Source organism: Tursiops truncatus, chromosome 17 (assembly GCF_011762595.2).
Source record: "Tursiops truncatus isolate mTurTru1 chromosome 17, mTurTru1.mat.Y, whole genome shotgun sequence".
NCBI classification, from domain to species: domain Eukaryota; kingdom Metazoa; phylum Chordata; class Mammalia; order Artiodactyla; family Delphinidae; genus Tursiops; species Tursiops truncatus.
In genome coordinates, this window is record NC_047050.1 from 76,935,622 (window position 1) to 76,953,695 (window position 18,074).

General features: G+C 63.6%; 2 protein-coding genes across 2 annotated transcripts; both read left to right on the top strand.

Moving 5' to 3' along the window:
- The first annotated feature begins 442 nt into the window (after positions 1-442).
- PSCA (prostate stem cell antigen) lies at positions 443-11,699 on the top strand. Its single transcript, XM_073794256.1, has 4 exons — positions 443-514; positions 719-737; positions 7,267-7,374; positions 7,651-11,699. Exons 1-4 carry the CDS (start codon positions 443-445, stop codon positions 7,863-7,865), a joined length of 414 nt encoding a protein of 137 aa, XP_073650357.1. The 3' UTR covers positions 7,866-11,699.
- Positions 11,700-13,666: 1,967 nt separating this feature from the next.
- Positions 13,667-17,737, top strand: THEM6 (thioesterase superfamily member 6). The gene is made up of 2 exons (XM_033842893.2): positions 13,667-14,327; positions 16,459-17,737. The coding sequence occupies exons 1-2, from the start codon at positions 13,815-13,817 to the stop codon at positions 16,570-16,572; spliced, it is 627 nt and encodes a 208-aa protein (XP_033698784.1). The 5' UTR covers positions 13,667-13,814; the 3' UTR covers positions 16,573-17,737.
- The last annotated feature ends 337 nt before the right edge of the window (positions 17,738-18,074 follow it).

Consider the following 18,074-nt stretch of genomic DNA (forward strand, 5'->3'; position numbering starts at 1 on the left):
TGGGCCGAAAAGGCGAGGCCTCTTGTCCTGGGCAGGGGTGGCAGCAGGGCAGGGTGGGCCCGGCGCCCCCAGCCGGGAGGCCTCGAGTCGGGACGTTTCTGATGAAGGAGGGCAGTGCTTGAGCCCCTCCCTTTGCGAAGTCCACCGGCCAACGCTGTTTTCCTCCTCTCTGGCCTCATCCACCCCTAATTTAGATGATTTGGATGATGAGATTTGAAATTTCTGAGCTGGGGAGACTTGGATGACATTCAGACTTGAGTTGATGCTGTAATGAGTTGAGATTTGGGGGACCTTCGGATGGGGTGAATGTATTTTGCATGGGGGGGCAGAGGACATCCAAGCTCGAATCCCCAGAACCGGTGACTGGGTCACCTCACATGGCATCAGGGACTTTGCAGATGCAATTGCGTTACGATTTTTGAGATGGGAGATTATCCCGATTATGAGGATGGGCCCGGTGTCATCACAGGGTCCTCATAAGAGGGAGGAAGGAGGCACAGAGCCGGAGAAGGATGTGAGGATGCAGGCAGAGGGAGAAAAAGAGATGTGACAGCAGCCGCAGGATGGAGTGTGCGCCTAGAAGATGGAGGAAGGGGCCACCAGCCAAGGAATGCAGGGCCTGCAGGAGACGGAAAAGAGCCTGCAGAAGGAAAAGAGCCTGCAGAAGGAACCAGCTCTGTGGACACCTTGATTTTTAGCTCCGTAAGGCTCGCGTCAGACTTCTGACCTCCAGAACTGTAAGATGATAAATGTGTGGGGGTTTGGGGGGTTTTTTTGCGATACGGGGGCCTCTCACTGTTGTGGCCTCTCCCGATGCGGAGCACAGGCTCCGGACGCGCAGGCTCAGCGGCCATGGCTCACGCGCCCAGCCGCTCCGCGGCATGTGGGATCTTCCCGGACCGGGGCACGAACCCGTGTCCCCTGCATCGGCAGGCGGACTCTCAACCACTGCGCCACCAGGGAAGCCCTGTGTGTTGTTTTAAGCCCAGTTTATGGTCATGTGTAGCAGCAGCAACAGGGAGCTAGGATAGATTTGAATAGTTCTCTCCCTCTTCGTTCACCTTCTTCCCTTGGCTCCCAGGACGCGACCACCCCTGGCCCTCCTTCCTCACCCTCCCCTGCTGATTCCCAACGGGCCAGCTTCACCCCTCGGCTCTCTCCTCTCTGTCCACGCCCCCTCCTGGGATCTCCTCCAGTCTCCTGCTGTGCCTACCAGCAAAGGCAGGCAGCTCCCAAATTTATGCCTCCTGCCAGGACCCCTCCCGCAAACTCTAGCCGCCTGTGCCCTACCCAGCGTCCCGACGTACGTAGCCTTCTAACCCTCGAGCCGGCATTTCTACACCTGCGCTCGCACCCCTCCCCTGGCCGGGCTCCAGCTTCACACCACCCACCGCGGTGAGTGGCAGCTCCACGTCTCCATCGCTCCGGCCAAAAACGCGGAGTCGTCCCTGACTCTCTGTCCCCCCACCCCCACGCTCTGCCCTCCACATGCAGGCAGCGTCTGGCCTCTGCTCGCTCCCCCCAGGCCGCCCTGAACCCGCTGTTGCCTCCCCTGGCCCTGGCTTCTGCCCTTGCCCCCGGCGGACTGGAGGGCCCTTAGCCAGCGGGGTCTCCGGGGATGGTGAGGTTGACCCCAGGAAGGCCGGCTTCATCCCCGCATGGCACTCTGCTGCCACCTTGTGGGAACCGGATCTCTAGCTCCCGTCAGAACCTGCTGGGGCCGATGCTCCCACGATCACACTGGGAGCCTCGGGCCTCGTCTCCAGGACTGAGTCCACTCAGGCAGAGAGGAAGGGGTCGGGAAGAGACAAGGAGAAGGAAGACCATCCCCTGGTGTCACATGAAGCCTGGCATGGAGGGCCCCCTCCCCCAAGTATCTCCCCAATGCACAGGATCAGGCCCCCCACCAAGCCAGACTGTCCACAGCCCAAAGGCCTTGGAGAGGGTCTGGCTGGGCAGACGCCCCCTCACCGCCCCCTCCAGTGGCATCCCACGTGTCCCAGAAAGGTCCTCCTGGGCCACCAGGCCTGGCGAGGTCCTGCTCTCACTGTCTTCCAAGCCCACGGGGCTCCTGAGTGCTGCGGCCCCTCTGCCCATGGCCCTTGGCCTGCGCCATGCTGGGCACCCAGCCCAGGTTCCAGACCCTCGGGTGGAGAGACGTCCGGTCCCCCGAGAGCCAGGGCGAGGGTTTCTCACAGCAGAGGGGACTTTACTTGGGGGCTGGGGGTGTGGCCGGAGCTCCTGGCTCCCCGACTTCGCTCGGGGAAGTAGGAGTGGACAGGAGAAGGGGGGCCGGCTAGGGGCTCAGTCCTGAGAGGCACCGAGGCCCTGAGGACTCGGGAACACACAGGAGGGGCACCTCTGCGACCAGGGCTCTCTGGGGACAGAGACCCCTGAGCCCAGGACAGAGGGTGTGGGGCTGGCGCACCGATCAGGTGGACGGCGTCTCAGTGTCCTGCACGCACACTCAGCTGTGGGACACGCACTTACACACGCCCTCCACGTGCACTGCTCACCCAGGAACACACCCTCACACACGCATTCCACACGGTCGCTCCTACGTGCAGTTTTCACACAGAGACGCCCTCACAGAGTCGGAGCTTGCAGCACACGGCTTTAACTTTGAGAACCTATAATGGGGAGCCCGGCACTGTGGACGCTCTCTCCAATCTGTCAGGGATCTGGCAGTGCACCAGTTACCCTCCTGGTGATACATGCATTTTTCTAAAGGAAAATGTCTACAAATGTGGAAGAGAATTCAGTTGCAGTTTTGCAGTATACCCCATCTTTATTTTTTTTATAAATTCTGCATAAAATAATGAATTCATCCAAAACTGATGTCCATGAAAGTGTGGAACCACGTGGCAGCCCCAGGAGGTGGCAGCGGCCCGTTGGTAAGGAACCCCTGTGAGGTGGGTCTAACCTACACAGCCTGCCTCCCCGCAGTGCCCAGCCCCACCAGTCCTAGCAGCCCCAGCTTCACACTGACAAGATCAGGGAAATCTCTGAGCTATGTGAACAGGCAGGGTTTCCAGGGAACCCAACTGGTTTGGGCGGGCAGGTGGAGGGCCACGAGAGAACAGGAAAATCTGGAGTCCTAGGAGGTGGCCGCAGAGCAGAGGAAAGGAAGGGGGCTAAGGGGAAGTCACATCGAAGCCACACCTCGACCCCATTCCTGTGTGGAGGGACCGCAGGCAGTCACGGGAAAGCCCCACAGGCCCTCCCGGAAAGCTGGATCCCACCGAAGGATCCAGGCTCCACTGAGGCTCACTGCATGCCCAGTGCATGAGTGACGGGATGGCGCTCAGCACTGGCCCAGGGTCGGCGCTCAGACTTTGACCCCAGTGAGAGCTCAGTTTGGGGCCCAGGTCAGAGCTCAAACTGTTATTAGGAGTGGAGTTTAATAACTGTCCACAGGGCATCACAGCCGTGGTCTTCTATATTTGAGTCATGTCCATTAGGTCATCTATCTCGGTCAGCTTGGGCTGCCATAACAAAATACCAGTCTGGGGGACGTAAACAAGAGAATTTTTTCTCTTCCAGTTCTGGAGCGCAGCAGTCTGAGATCAGCGTTCCTGGGCGGGCAGGTTCTGGTGGGGACTCTATTCCTGGTTTGCAGGTGGTTCCCTCGTACTGTATCCTCGCGTGGTAGAGAGAGCTGGCGCCACATCTTCTCAGGTCACCGAATCCCATCGTGAGGGCCCCAACCTCATGACCTCATCCAACCCTGAGGCCCCCTCTCTGAAAACCGTCAGGCTGGGGGTTAGGGCTCTAACATGAATTAGCGGAGGACACAGTTCAGCCTATAGCACTGCGCCCTTGGCCCTCGAAATTCACGTCCTTCTCACAGGCACGGTGCATTCCCGTCATCCCAATAAGCCCAGGAGTCTTAACTCATTACAGGGTCCGCACTAACCCCTAAAGCCCAAAGTCTCCTCCAGACCCTCCCTACATCAGACGTGGCCGAGTCCAGGTGGGATTCATCCTGGCAAATTCCTCTCTGGCTGTGAATCTGTGCAACCAGACAAATTACGTGCCCCCAAAATACAGCAGAGATTCCCACCACAAAGGGAAACATCGTAAGGGAGAGTGGCGGGTCCCAACCCCAGCAAAGCGGCGCCACGCCGGGGCTCCCGGCGGGTCCTGCCTGCGTCAGCCGAGGACTCTGTCAGCCGAGGACTCTGTCGTGCTGTGCTGCGCACGGCAGGGTGTGGGGAAGCATTCTCGGCCTGCCCCCCTGGACGCCAGGAGCGCCCCCATTCGGGCGACTGAAAATGTCTTCAGGCCCCACCAAACGTCCCCTGGGCCACGGAAACGCCCCCATCTGAGAACCACTGCCTTACAGCAACCACTTCATATCAAATCACATCAGCGAACACACGGGCAAGTGTCAATATTTGAAGAATGAGTGCTTCAGGCTGGTGCTAGGTGCTGGGTGCCTTGAACACAAAACAGATAAGAAAGGTCCCAGCCCAGGGCACCGCAGCTCCCCGTGAACTGCGCAGACGGGCAGCCCCACAAGGGAACAGTGAAGGCACAAACATTTTACATCCCACGTGAGGCAGCTGAGCTGAGGGGGCGGGGGGCGGGGGGGGCATGTTCGGAGAGAAAGTACCAGGCACGTAGCGTGGGCAAGGAAGGTGCGCCGGTGCAGGGGACACGCTCACCTCTGTGTGACCTTGAGCAAGTTCCTCCCTCTCTGGGCCCCAGGCTCCAAGGGACAGAGCCCGGCCTGGGGGGAGCTGGGGGGCTGGGGTCGGGGTAGACCCCAGGAGTGCTGTGAATCCCGGGAGGGCCGGGTCTCAGGGCACCCCTGGCCCACACTGCCCTGTCACCCTGCTCCCGGGCTGCCCCCCACTGCGAGGCATCCGCTGCCCCTCAGCCTTCCCTGCGGCCCACGGAGCCCCTTCCCCTAAGGATGTTGCGCCCGGCAACATCCTTTCCACCCCCGACGTGCCCTGGGCCCTTTTCTGGGGGGTAAACCAAGGAGGGGAGTGAGATGTGCTCCACGAGGCCATCCACAGGGCCAGGAAGACCTGAGGAAATGAGAGGCCCTCTCCCCCTGTAGGAGGAGCTCGTCGCCCCCAGACACACCCTGGGGCCAGCAGGCAGTGGGTGCAGCCTGTGCCTGCCACCACCTGGCCGACACTCCAAGGGGTCCCAGGGAGACTGGGCACAAAGGGAGGGTCAGGCTGAGAGGGCAGCAGCAGCCAGGAGCCACCGGCCCTCCCTGGTGCAGAGGAATGAGGGGAAGGGCCAGTCCCAGAGGCTGGCTGTGGCTGCTGTGATGGGAGAAGGCTGGTGACATGGATGCAGCCGCCGCCATGGTGGCCCAGGCGTCAGGTGCGGCAGAACAAGTGGCCTGACTGCTGAGCATCTCACCCTCAGGTCTTGGCCAGTGGAAGCCTTTATAGGATCCTTATGGGACCCAGGACACAAACAGGGTGGAGAGGGGGCCTGGGTCTGGATGGAAAATATCTGGCCCAGTGCTGAGCTCTTGTCACCTCCTCGTCCCGCAGAGGCCACTGACGCGGCATTTCCAGGACTCCCTTGCAGCTAAAGTGCCACGGTGTGGCGGGGTTTTGAGTGAGGTCATGAGGGTAAGGCCCGCAGCTCCGGCCCGTACGCTGTGCTCCACACCCGTGCGACCTGGCAGCCTCCCCAGAAGGTCCCCACCAGGCCCCCTCTCTGCAGCCCACATTTCCTTCCTGCTGATTGTGCCGTCTGATCAAGGCCTGTCACCCCAGTGGGACTCAGCCACAGGGGTCAGCATGGCTCCCACACAGAGCACAGTGGGGCCGAGAGAGGGGCCCTCAACCTGGGTCAAAGACAGGAGTGAGTGAATCTGGGGAATACGCTCTCCTTTCTCTGGCCTTGCCGCCCCTCTGAGGTGGTGGAGAAGTGGTCTGGGGCCCCGTCCTGGGGCGGCTGAGAAATGGCCCCTGCCCCGGGCAGGCTCTGCCTTCCCGAAGCAGAAAGAAGGCCAAAGGGAGCGGGAGGGTGCAGCCGTTTGGGGGCTGGAGATTGGGACCTGCCCCGCCCTGGGGCCCTGCAGCCAGGAAGCTACTGGTGTTGACTGTGGGCGGCCACCCCCCCACCCCAGCCAGCAGAACCATATAAAGCCGCCCAAGGTCTGCTCCCTGCTGCCCACCCGCCACCATGAAGGCTGTCCTCCTTGCCCTGCTAGCCGCTGTCTTGGCCCTGCAGCCAGGTGAGACCGCAGGGGGCCACAAGGCAGTGTGGGGGGAGCAGGGCCGGGGGGCGGAAGGGGGGATGATCGAGGAAGGCCAGAGGGGCAGAGAGGAAGGAGGGGGCAGGCTGGGCGGAAGGACACGAGGCAGGGGTGCGGAGAAGGGGCTTTGACCCCACCCAGCTCCCCCTGGGGCAGCTCTTAGTGCAGCGAGGATACCGGGTCATCTCCTAGCTGTCCCCCGAGGCGGGAGCAGGCCGGGCAGCGCGGGGGTCTCTCCTCCAGCGCCGTGGGGCTGGCCTGGCTGCTGGAGGGATGCGCAGAGAGTCTGTGGAGTGAGTGAGGGGCACAGGGGCAAAGGGCCTCAAGTGAAGAAGGGCCATAGAGGGACGGAAGGAAGAGATCCTTCTGCCCAGGCCCAGCCCCGGCTTCTGATGTGGGCAGCAGGGGGAGGCTGTGGGCCTGCACTGCTCCAGTCTGGACTCGGGCCTGGTAGGGACTCTCCCGGCCCAGGGCCCCGGGTGATCAGTAAAGGCCTCAGAGCCTCAGCTCCCTCTTCTGGGAAGCAGGGATCGTGGTGGTGCCCGAGGACACACGGGTCGGCCGGCGTGTGTGGTGCCCGAGCACAGGCTGGCCGCGGGGAACCTGTTGGCACTGGGGTGACGTGGATCCCAGCTTCATCGTTTTACCCAGAGGAGACCTAATCCTCATGACAGCTGGGGCCACTGCCCCCAGGGACAGAGCAGGGCCGGGCCAGGGGCGCACCTACGGGCTCACAGCTCCGGGTCGGGGGGAGGGGGAGGCTGAGAGGGAGTGTGAAGGGTCCTGTCCATCCTGCCCTCACCTGCCTGGTGTGCGTCCCTCTCAGGAGTGTGGGCATCATAACAGGGCCTTAGAGGCAAGGGGGTGGGCGTGGCGCCCTCCCTGTGAGGGGCCCCCAGTTTGTGGTGCTTGTGCACCAGACAGTGCTCTCTACTCTGTGTGACCTATGAGAAAAAGAGGTTCCCCCCACACCCCCGCAGCGCGGGAGGGCAGGTGGGGCAGCCTCTGAGCTCCACCCCACCCCCACCTTGCAGGCACCGCCCTGCAGTGTTACTCCTGCCAGGCCGAGGTCAGCAACCAGCACTGCCAGCACGTGCAGAACTGCAGCCACTCTGAGACCCAGTGCTGGACTGAGCGCATCCGTAAGTGGCCCTGCTGTCCCCGCAGGCCTCCCTGTGCCCCTGCCCTGCCCCCTGCACCATCCCCTAGAAGCCCTGCACCTTCCCTCCACTGGCAGGGATTCAAAGGGCCTGGGATTAGGTCTCTACGCTGGACTGTTCATCCTTCTGTCCACCTGCCCACCTGCCCACTTGTTCTCCTGTCCACACATAAATATAGATGCCCAGCTTCCCGTCTATATTTGGTGGGTGAGTATCCAGGGCCCGGCCCTCGCCCAGTGGTCCCCATGCCTCGCCCAGGTGCTGCTGATCTCCTGACCTTCATCAGCAAGGGCTGCAGCTCGCACTGTGTGGAGGACTCAGAGAACTACTACGTGGGCGAGAAAAACGTCACATGCTGCTCTACTGACCTGTGCAACGCCAGCGGGGCCCACGCCCTGCAGCCGGCCATTGTCACCCTGACGCTGCTCACCGCTCTTGGTGTGCTGCTGTTCTGGGGCCCCGGGCAGCTGTAGGATCCAGGAGGACCCTGTTGTGTCCCATGCTGGGCAGTGGTGCCCGGGGGGCACTCCTCACACACACCCGGTCCAGTCACAGCCCCTTCTGAACCCTAACTCAGGTCGGACGATGCCCCTCTGCCCTTACCAGCCCTCCCTGGCTCCCTCCAGGACTCCTGCCCAGCTCCCACCGCCCGGCAGGCTGCGCTCTGTGATGTGGAACAGCATGCAGATGGCCCATCAGACCCCCTCCCAATATTCCGACCCACCCCTTAACCTTCACTCAGGCACTTCTTCCTCCAGGAAGCCTTCCCTGCTTGCCCCCTCCACGAGCTGAGCCAGGTCCTGTCCGTGGTGTCCCCCGCACCCAGCATGAAGCAGGCTCTCAGGAGGGCCCCAAAAAGGCTGAGAGGAAATGTTCCGAGTAGAATTAGGGTCAGAGGTGTGAGGTCCTGGGAGCCCCAAGAGATGAAGCTTGGAGGGGGGAACAGCTCCCCATGTTCATAGGGGTCCTGGGGCAGCAACCCCAACACACAGTAGGCCCTTAATAAAGGCCCATGGGCTTGGTTGCAGAGAACCTGTCCTTGCATGCCTGCAGGCTGAGGTCAAGGTTGGGGTCCAGGGCTGTGGAAGGTTGCCACCTGGGGCCACGTCTGTGGCTGTGGCTGTGCCCTTGGCTCCGGCCAGGGCAGGAGCAAATGTCTGACTCCTGGAAGGGAGGACATTGCTGCAAGGCCGTGTCCCTGGGACCTCCCGGCTCTTGCTGTGTGGCCTCGCACATGTTGCTCAACCTCTCTGAGCCTCAGATGCTCACTGGGACCCATCTCTGCTGTGAGGACTGACCCAGAGACTTCAAGGCATGGAGACATTTCAGGGTGGGAGGGGCTGCTGCTGCTGCATGAGGCCGCCAGAACCCCTGCGCTGTCCTCCCCCTTCAGCTTGAGGACAGCCCCTCTGTCTGTTTCTTCAATTTCTTATTTTGTTTGTTGTAAGGGCTTCACACCCAGAGCAAAAAATTCAAACTGTACAAGAGGGTCTCCAGTGCTGAGCCAGTTCCCCAACCCCGACCGCGGGCCCCTCCCCTCTCTAGGATGCTCCCATCACACGCTTGGGGCTCCTTCTGGGGTAACTAACTGTGAGGCCTGGGGGAGCCCCAGGGGACACGGCCCCTGCCTGGCCTTTTTCATACCTGGGAAAGTCCTTTTGAAAACCCAGCTGGCCCCTGCCCTCGGGCACCAGGGCTCAGGGAGGGCCGGGCCCTGGGTGAGACCTGCCTGCACAGGACGGTGCTTCCAGCCCACACCAGGCGCTGGGTGGTGGATTAGGCAGGATTAGAACCCGGGTACTGGAGAGACCCTCCAGGTTGGCACAGCAGCAGGTGGGGTGGGGTCCCACTCACCAGAGTCCAGGCCAGGGCACAGGGAGCCCCAGGCAGCCTAGTGTTGCGGGTGGTGACGTCGGGAGGGCAGAGGAGACCAGAGGTCCCCGCACTCAGAGCCCACAGCAACCCACACCTTAGCGCCTCCCTGTGGAGGGGTGCTCCGCCCTGAGGCCAAGGCTCATGGAGGTGAGGTGCCCTGGGCCCCAGTGGTTTGAATTCTTTGGGTCAACATGAGAGGAGAGAGATGGCGGGTGGGTCCCCATGCCCTGTAACCCAGGGCCTCCTCTCGCCTCCTGAGCCGTCCCTGAGGTCACGCAGCCTTGAGCCTCCAGAAGAGGGACAGGCCCCGGGAGGCGCAGGAGCGCTCCGGACCCAGCACCGCGGGGCAGGTCTCCCCCTCCCGCAGGATGGAGGGCTGACGGGGGCTCTGCCTCTCCAAGGGTGAGGACAGCATGGGGGCCACCTGCAGGGGCAGCCCAGGGTCCCTGAGCCGGCCCAACGCAGCATCTGGACTGGGACCCCCACCCGCTCCACCCCACACCATTTCATCGTCAGAAACTGTGGGAAAGCAAGAAAGAGGAAGTGCAGAACCCTCTCCCCACGCCCTAGGATGGGCCCCATTTTCCGTCCCCGTTTTCACCCTCATGGTGATGCTTCCTGTGCAAGAATAAGGAGCATCCTGCGAGTTACACACCTGGTCACACTCTCTTCAGGAAACCGCTTTTTTTTTTTAAACCTCTATCTCTCCTTGGTAAGGACGAGACACCCCGTGGTGGCTGAGGTGATCCTCCGGACAGACCGACGTGTTTTTGTTTTTAAGATGCCACTTGCCGAGCACCTTCCGTGGGAGAGAGACTGTCCTGGTCTGTCTGCATCTGTAGTAATAGGTGGCGACAAACGCAGACATGGCATAGCGCTCACCACAGGCCCCGCACTCCTCTGCCGCCTCCCTTGCAGTCATTCATTCATTCCTCCCCCCTTGGGGGCAGGGCTGTGCAGAGGAGGAACCCGAGGCAGAGAGAGGTGAAGCAACTTGCCCAAGATCACACAGTTAGAACTGGTGAGGCTGCATTCCAACCCCGGTAGAAAGAGGCCCAGAGAGGTGAAGGAGCTGACCCAGGGTCACACAGAGGGCTCCTGCCCACCCCAAATCGGGCCCCTGAGTGGGCATCTCCCGCCCTGGCCCCAGCTCCCAGCCACACCCAGTCCTGGGCTTTCCTCCCCTGAGGACTCTGGCTCGCCGGACATCTCTCCGCCGGACATCTCTCCGCCGGGGCTGAGGTTGATGACTGGTCTGGCTCCCTGGGGATGTCCCCACCCTCCCCACTGGACTCCAGCTGCAGCAGGAAGTCAAGCTAGATGGGAAGGAGAGTGGGTCTCCAGCAGGTGCTGTGCAGTCCTGGAGTACCCCAGGAGGCCCTTCCTGAGTCAGAAGAGATGCAGAGTTCTTGCCCAAGCGCCCACAGCTGCAGGGCGCAGAGCTGGGACCCCATCCATCCACCCCACAAAAGCTGTGGGGTGTTGGGGCAGCCCGCAGGTGAGCAGTTCGCCTGTGCCCAATGCTTGGACCACCACCGTGGCCCGCTGCCTGAACGTCAGCACATGCCCTGGGAGCCCAGGTCTGCCTCACCGGGGACGCTGGCTCCGGGACTCGCCCTGGGCAGACAGCACCCAGAAAAGAACCCCAGCACAGAAGTAATCGAGTCGGTCTCCCCCAGGGCTGCGATAGAGCTACCCTCTGTTAGGGAGACCGCCCCCTTTTTACGGAACTGAGTTTCAGGTCCACGATGGGCCGGTCTCCCAGTTCGCACTGCGGACAAACAGGTCTGCGCCCTCGCGATCCTGGTTCTGTCCCGCCCGCAGGCTACCCCTTCGTGGCACTGTGGTGGTGACCAAGGCGTGCGCGGACCCATGCGAGCCCTCGAACGCGGACGGGCTGGGCCAAAAGGGCCCACAGAACTGCTGCCGCCAGGATCCGTGCCCCGCGCGGGGCGCTGCTGGGGTCCGGGCCGGGCCGGGCCGGGCGGGGCCCGGGAGAGACTCTGGGGGCGGGGATGGGCGGAGCTTGGGCGGGGCCGGGGCGGGGCCGAGGTTGGGTCCTGGTCCAGGGGCTTCCCGCCGCGTTCCGGCCACTCGCACCGCTGCTCCTGTTTTGCCGGGCGGCATCCTGAGCCCCTGCTGCTCTTGGGTCTGGAGCCTCGAATCCAAGCAGGCAGCCGCTAGAACTTAGGCTGCGGGACTACCTCTGGCGGTGACGCTCGGTGCTACCCAGACACGAGAGTCCTTGAGGAACCAAGGGGACCCAGAAGTACCCCTCCTCTGCTCCTCCACCCTGCTGGATACTCCAAGCCAGGGCCGAGGGAAGGGATCGAGGTTCCGCGCCCAGGACTCCTTCCAGCCTCCCAATAAACGGCCAGTGACCCATCACAAGATGCCTGCGTCCATTGTGTGGGACTGAAGCGGCCCGATGGTGGGGGGAGGGGGGCAGAGAAGGCGCTGGTCCTTACAGCATTCACGTTTTGAGCGCCCTCGGTGCACCGGGCATCCCGCTGGCCCTGGGCTTTGGCAATCAACGAGACAGACCAGGCCCTGGCCTCCTGGCCTCAAGGTCCAGCAGGGAGAGAGCACCCCCTGCCTACGGATCATATCTGTGAGTAAAAGTGGAGTGAGACCAGGGCTCTGGGGATCTAGCCCAGTCCGGGTTTCAGCAAAGGGTCAGATGGGGCAGGGAGGGTCCCCTGGCAGGGACAACAGCATGTGCAGTGTGTGTGTGTGTGTGTGTGTGTGTGTGTGGTGTTGGGTGGTCTCCTGGATAGCAGAAGCTCAGAAGGAAGCCAGGTGGGCAGGGCGGTGGGGGGAGCACAGGCTGTGAGGAAGTTGGGGGCAGGGGTCTCATAAGCTCCCGGCTGGATTCCCATTCACCAAACTTCACTGACATCTCCAGAACCAGGTCTCTAGCTTCGGGGCCCTCCCTGGGGGGATGGGACAAGGTGGGTGACAAGGAGGCTGTGTTCTCAGAGGAGCAGCAAAGGGGGGCTCCAAGAACATGTCATTCTTCTATTCGCCCTGAGAAGCTAGCTCGTCTCCGGACAGACAGCTCAGAGCCAAGCCAGGGCAGGGAGAGCATCACAGGGACACGCGCGAGCAGTGTGCGGGAAGGGCCTTCTCACCGCCAGGGCTTCCTAGGGCAGCTGGGCCTGCCCTGATAGGAAACGAGCTCCCTGTCCCTGGGAGTATCCAAGCAGAGCCAAGGCCCAGGGAAACCCAGACCCCACTCTGCCCAGCTGCTGGCCCCAGAAGCAAAGCCAGAGAAGCAACAAACTCAGCCTCTGCCCTGACAGTGAACGTGGCATGGGAGCCCGCCCAGCCCCAGCGTGGACTGTGGAATAGGGCTACCCCTGGATCTCCTTCTTCAGGGGCTTTCAAGAACCCCGCAACCCAAGCCCAGGCTGGGTGTGGACTGGATGAAAGTCCAGTTGCCTCAGTCCAGCTGCTGCCAGATGCATTCTCAGAGCCTTGGGACCTCAGCGATCACTCCTTAAACCCACCCATCCCGGGACTCCAGTACTGACCTAAGGAGGCGGCCTCCAGGGTCACTGGCAAACACCTCCGTTGGAGAGGCCTGGAGGCCGGCCGGCCGGGCCTTCTCTGGGCCTTCCCTTCTGGCCTCGCAGAAAAGAGGAAGAGGACACCTACTGTGTGTGGCAGTCTGCCAGGCCAGGCGTCCCAAGTGCCTAAGGCAAGGCCTTTGAATCGATTGCTGAGTCATTTACTGACTCTTCCCTCTCCATCCGGGACGTTATTCGCTCCAACTTCAAAAAGTGCAAAGGGTGGGAATGCTTGGAAATGAGGCTGCGGTTATCAGGACCTTTGGGGAGGAAGGGGTGAATGTGGGGGGAGGGGTAATGAAGTTACAGGCTGAGACTGAAAAGGTGTATTGGGGCCAGACTGAGATACTCCCTGAACCCGCCGCATATGGGGCCGTCGCCCTGCGAAAGTGGGGAGCCAGCCCCTGGTGGTTCTGGAGTAGAGGAGGGTCGGTTTCCAGCAGCCTCCAAGCAGCGCCGCTAGGGACCGGCCTATGTCCATGTGTCCTGCCAAATTCCACAGCCTAGGCCGGGGAAGTGCTGGAGACTCTGACCCTCGGAGATCAGAGGCGGAATCTCCAGGGTCACTCCAAGTCTTAAAGAGCCAGGGAAAGGCGCGAGGGGCTCGCGCTCGCAGAGGGCGGGCAACGCTGCGGGAGACCTGCAGCGCGGGGACTCACCGCCAGATGCCGCTGTGGTGCTCGGAGTGCCGCCCTGTGCCCCGCCCGCTCCGGGGAAAGCAAAAGCGGCGCGGGCTGCGGGGGTGGGACGGACCACTGAGAGCGGGGAGGGGGGGCCCGGGGCGGGGGGCGGGGCTCCGCGCAGGCCTCCGGCGCGTCTCCCCCCTCAGCCAGCCTCGCGAGATGGTTCGCTCCGGCCGCGCTGCGCTCAACGGTTCCCAGGCTGGCCGGCAGAGCTGGGGCATCAGGGCTGCATTGCCGCGCGTACTGTCGGCACCAGCGCCGCGGGCCCCGCAGCACCGCTGCGCCCGCCGCCGCGATGCTGGGGCTGCTCATGGCGGTGCTGGCCCTGGCGCTCGCCTACTTCGCGCTGCTGGACGGCTGGTACCTGGTCCGCGTGCCGTGCGCCGTACTGCGCGCGCGCCTGCTGCAGCCCCGCGTCCGTGACCTCCTGGCTGAGCAGAGCTACTCGGGCCGCGTGCTGCCCTCGGACTTGGACCTGCTGCTGCACATGAACAACGCGCGCTACCTGCGCGAGGCCGACGTGGCGCGCGCCGCGCACCTGGCCCGCTGCGGCGTGCTCGGGGCTCTGCGCGCGCTCGGGGCGCGCGCCGTGCTGGCCGCTTCGTGCGCGCGCTACCGCCGCTCGCTGCGTCTGCTCGAGCCGTTTGAGGTGCGCACCCGCCTGCTGGGCTGGGACGACCGCGCCTTCTACCTAGAGGCGCGCTTCATCAGCCTGCGCGACGGCTTCGTGTGCGCGCTGCTGCGCTCCCGCCAGCACGTGCTGGGCACCTCGCCGGAGCGCGTTGTGCAGCACCTGTGCAAGCGCAGGGTAAGCGTCCCCCGCCCCGAGCGCACTCCTCCCGCTGGACCCTGAGGACTCCTGGTCCCTGCCCCCCGCCCCTGGGGAAGGCCTGCCGCCTACCCCTTTTGGGGTGCCCCTGTCCGGCCGAGTACCGCTCCAGCCCTTTTCTTTGGACCCAGGGCCTTCTTCACTGATGCCATTCTTCTTGGGACCTCTCAGGGTCGCCTCATCAACTCTCTGTAGTCGGACTCAGCATGCTCCCCTCCTGCCATCCCTTATTAACCCCTCAAGGCTCCCTGCCCCACGCTACGCCTTTTCCAGAACAGGGAAGGCCAGACCAGGCGTCTCCCAAAGAGTCTAAGTGTGGCTTGGAGTGCGGAGCCGGCCTCACTGGTCCTTGGTTCTGAATGTAGCATGGAAGCCGGGTGGGGGTGGGGTGGGGAGATGGGGGCTGGGGCGTTAGTGAGGGGAGGTTGCTGGGAGTTCTCAAGGACCTGAGAGCCCTTTCACCCAGCTTAGACCTGAGGGGCTGGGTCACCATCACCTGGGTTAGGGGTGAGCCCTGAGCCCTGTAGAGCTGCAAGCCCTTCTGCCTTTTCCAGTTGGAGAAAAGGCTGCAGCACCTGCCTGGGGCTCAAGGCCCCTCCCCAGGGCCTGCTCCTCCCAGCACAGCCTGCTGCTGCATCATGGCACCTGGGCCCTGGGGATGCCGTTGCGGTGCTGGTTGCCAGGGCAGGCTCCTGCTGCAGGCACGTTCCTAAAAACATGCTTGGAGCCTCCATGCCAAAGCCAGGGCCCGCTGGGCCCCTAGGTGCCCTCAGGCAGGGTGCTGCCCTCTCTGGCCCTGGACAGGAGCAGAGGAGGAACACAGCCGCACGTTAGTCACGAGAGGCTAGCCTTTCCTTTATATCGCAGGTGGGGAAACTGAGGCTCAGAGGGGCAATGCGACCTGCTTGAGGCTGCACAGTGGGCCACAGGCCCAGTCCCCTGGTTTTCTGTCTCTTTGAGTCAGGGACGCCCCCAAAGGGCCTGGATGCCTCCCACCGCGCACCCACAGAGGTGCTCTGCATGTCCCTTCATGCGTCAGGAGGCTGGGAGGGGATGGCCATCGAGGCTTTAAATCGACGGGCTGAGAGCTGCGAGCAGAAGGTAGAGGAGAGGGAGCCAGGGCCACTGTCCTGCAGGGGAGGGTGGTCAGGCGGGGGCTGATGGGTGAGACCTACATGAGAGGCAGGGGGCGCCCACACCATGGCATGGCGAGGACACTCGGCCCCAGATGGCCAGGAGTCACCCGGCCTGAACCTGTGGGTCGGGAGGGTCCCAGGTGCAGTCCTGGGTTTGGTGTGGGACAGGCTGGGCCCAGTGCCCAGAGATCTGCATGCTGAAAGGCTGGTGTGGGGCAGCACGGCCTTGCAGGGAGAGCTGGGCTACAGCCAAGTCTGGACCTGGTGATTCCAGCTGGGCCGGGAGGAGGATGCTTCCGGGAGCCAAGCCTGGCTCTGCCCAGACTTACCCTGTGACCCGACTCTGAGCACCTCTGCCCAGCCTCCCTGACGCCCTGAGGTGGGCGGGCTTTCCCCCTCATTCCTGAGAGGCCCGCAAGTCCTCGGACCCCTCCAGCCTAGCCCAGCCCCTTGCCCTGTCACAAAATGGTGGCCGAGTTTGCAGGGAAGCGGCTGGTGTGGCTGAGCAGGAGGGCGCAGGAGCGCGGTGCTGAGCTGCGAGGTGGCGTCCGGCTCCTGTTGGCGCGCTGAGAGGGGGCCTCAGGCATGGCCCTGTCCTGGGCTCTCCCGGCAGAGCCGCTCTGACGCCGCTTCTGCCCCGCCATCCCCTGCCCTGCCTCTGGCCGCTCTGGGTCTCCCGTCGCCCCCCCAACCAGCTGGCTTCAGAGGGTTTTGCCCCAGATCTGGGAATGTGCAGAGGGCTCAGTTGCCACCCAGCGGGGGAGACAGGCCTGATGAGGGGCGTGGTGCCCCGAGAGCTGGGCTGGGGAGGAACCTGCACTGCGGACGCCTGGGAGGGGCTGGGGCTGGGGAACGAGGTCCAGACGTGTGAAGACAGCAGCCTGGCTGTCCCCGCCACCCCCCAATCCCCGGCCCTGCTGGTCCCCATGGCAGCGGGCGGCCCGTGGGAGTCTCACCCTCGTCTTCCCCTGCAGGTGGAGCCCCCTGAGCTGCCAGCCGACCTGCAACACTGGATCGCCTACAACGAGGCCAGCAGCCAGCTGCTCCGGGCCGAGAGCGGGCTCGGCAGTGTTGTCAAGGACCAGTGAGCGCCACAGCCTACCCGCCCTGCCCACCAGCCTTGACCTCGGGGCAGCTGCCCACCCTTCCCCGCCTGCCAGGAGGCAGAGAGCGCAGAACGGGCTGGCCGGGCTGGGCTCTCTCTGAGCTGGAGTGGCCTTGCGACCGGCCCAGCCCCCTTCGCACGCCCAGGGCCCTCCCCCGCCCCCATTATTGATGCCCCTCTCCGCCCCATCCCACGCGGAGCACGGGGTGCGGGTGACACAGGCACCCAGACCAGCTCCGATGCGCTCAGGATGATGACGATGGGCAAACTGGGAGGCCCAGGGCCCTTGGCATGCAGGCAGCGGGGTTTGGGGGTGGCCCACCCAGCAGGTGCAGCCCCGTGTCCGTGTGTCTAGTTGGGGGAGAGTGCCTGGAGCAGGGGACTGGCTGGAGTTGCCCTGAGCACCGGAGCTTGGAGTCCGAGCTGCCGTGGGGGTGAGGCCCAAGCAGTCCTGGAGGCAGGGCTGGGGCGGGCACGGCAAGGAGCTGGGAAGGATCAGAGCGGCACTTCAAGGCAGATCCCTCTGGCTGCGAGTGAGGGAAGGGGAGGCCCAGGGCAGAGTCTGGCAGACCAGGGGTCAGGCAGGCTGACCCAAGGGCACTCAGGAGGGAGGTCTGGCCACCGGGCTCCTGGGATGGGGGCGGGTCCTGCAGCAGAGGCTTGTGGCCCTGGAGAGTGTGCTGGGGCCAGTGCAGGTCAGATGGCACAGGGGCTCCAGTGGAGGCGGTGAACTGTCGTAGCTGGGGGTGTCCTAGCTGGGGCCTGCTGCTGAGGAGGGATTGGGGTGTGGGATTCTGCCTGGGTGCCCTCACCCATCTTCACCCTTCACCCTTCACCCCGGCTGGCTGGGGACAGAGGTCAGGGCTCTGGGTGTAGGATTGCTGCTTTCCTGTGTGGGGGGCTGCCCAGGGCAGGGTGCCTGCTCCCCTGTGCCCCTGCAGCTGCCCCCTCCGGCCCAGGGGCAGGCCAGAGCAGCTGGGGCCCAGGACTGCCCCCTTGCCACCCAGTCCACGACCCGCTGCCAGCTGGAGCCAGGAGCACAGCCACACCCCTCATGTGTCCCCACAGTGTCACCTGCCTCAACCACCGTGGGAACGCTGCAGTATTTCTGTTTTATTTAAAGAAAGCCCAAGAGTAAAGGGTCTTAAACGTGAGCTTGCTGGGGAGTCCTCATTTCCGAAGCCCTGGTCCCCCAGGGGTGTTTTCTGGCGTGGGGGTCTGTCGGGCTTGTTGGGTGAGCTTGGGGACCACGCTGGCAGGCTGGGATGCTGTCCACATTCCACAGAACATGGGGTCGAGGCCAGAAAGGAGCTGCCCCAAGCCCCTCTGGCCCTGGTCCTCTCCTCATCTGCAGTTTTCCACAGGGACTTGGGAGGTCATGCCCCAGAGTCTGGGTCTGGGCCCCCAGGCTCCTGGGGTCACCGGGCAGGGTGTGGGTGCCAGGGGGGTCAGAGGTCAGTGGGCCTTGATGCGTGGGGGCCAGGG

What these genes read in the sequence shown, in the direction of transcription:
- PSCA (XM_073794256.1), top strand. Translation starts at nt 443, where the DNA reads ATGAGGATGGGCCCGGTGTCATCACAGGGTCCTCATAAGAGGGAGGAA. An exon ending in GTGCTGGACTGAGCGCATCC is followed by an intron (nt 7,375 to 7,650) that starts GTAAGTGGCCCT and finishes TGCCTCGCCCAG; the next exon opens with GTGCTGCTGATCTCCTGACC.
- THEM6 (XM_033842893.2), top strand. Translation starts at nt 13,815, where the DNA reads ATGCTGGGGCTGCTCATGGCGGTGCTGGCCCTGGCGCTCGCCTACTTC. An exon ending in AGCACCTGTGCAAGCGCAGG is followed by an intron (nt 14,328 to 16,458) that starts GTAAGCGTCCCC and finishes CTTCCCCTGCAG; the next exon opens with GTGGAGCCCCCTGAGCTGCC.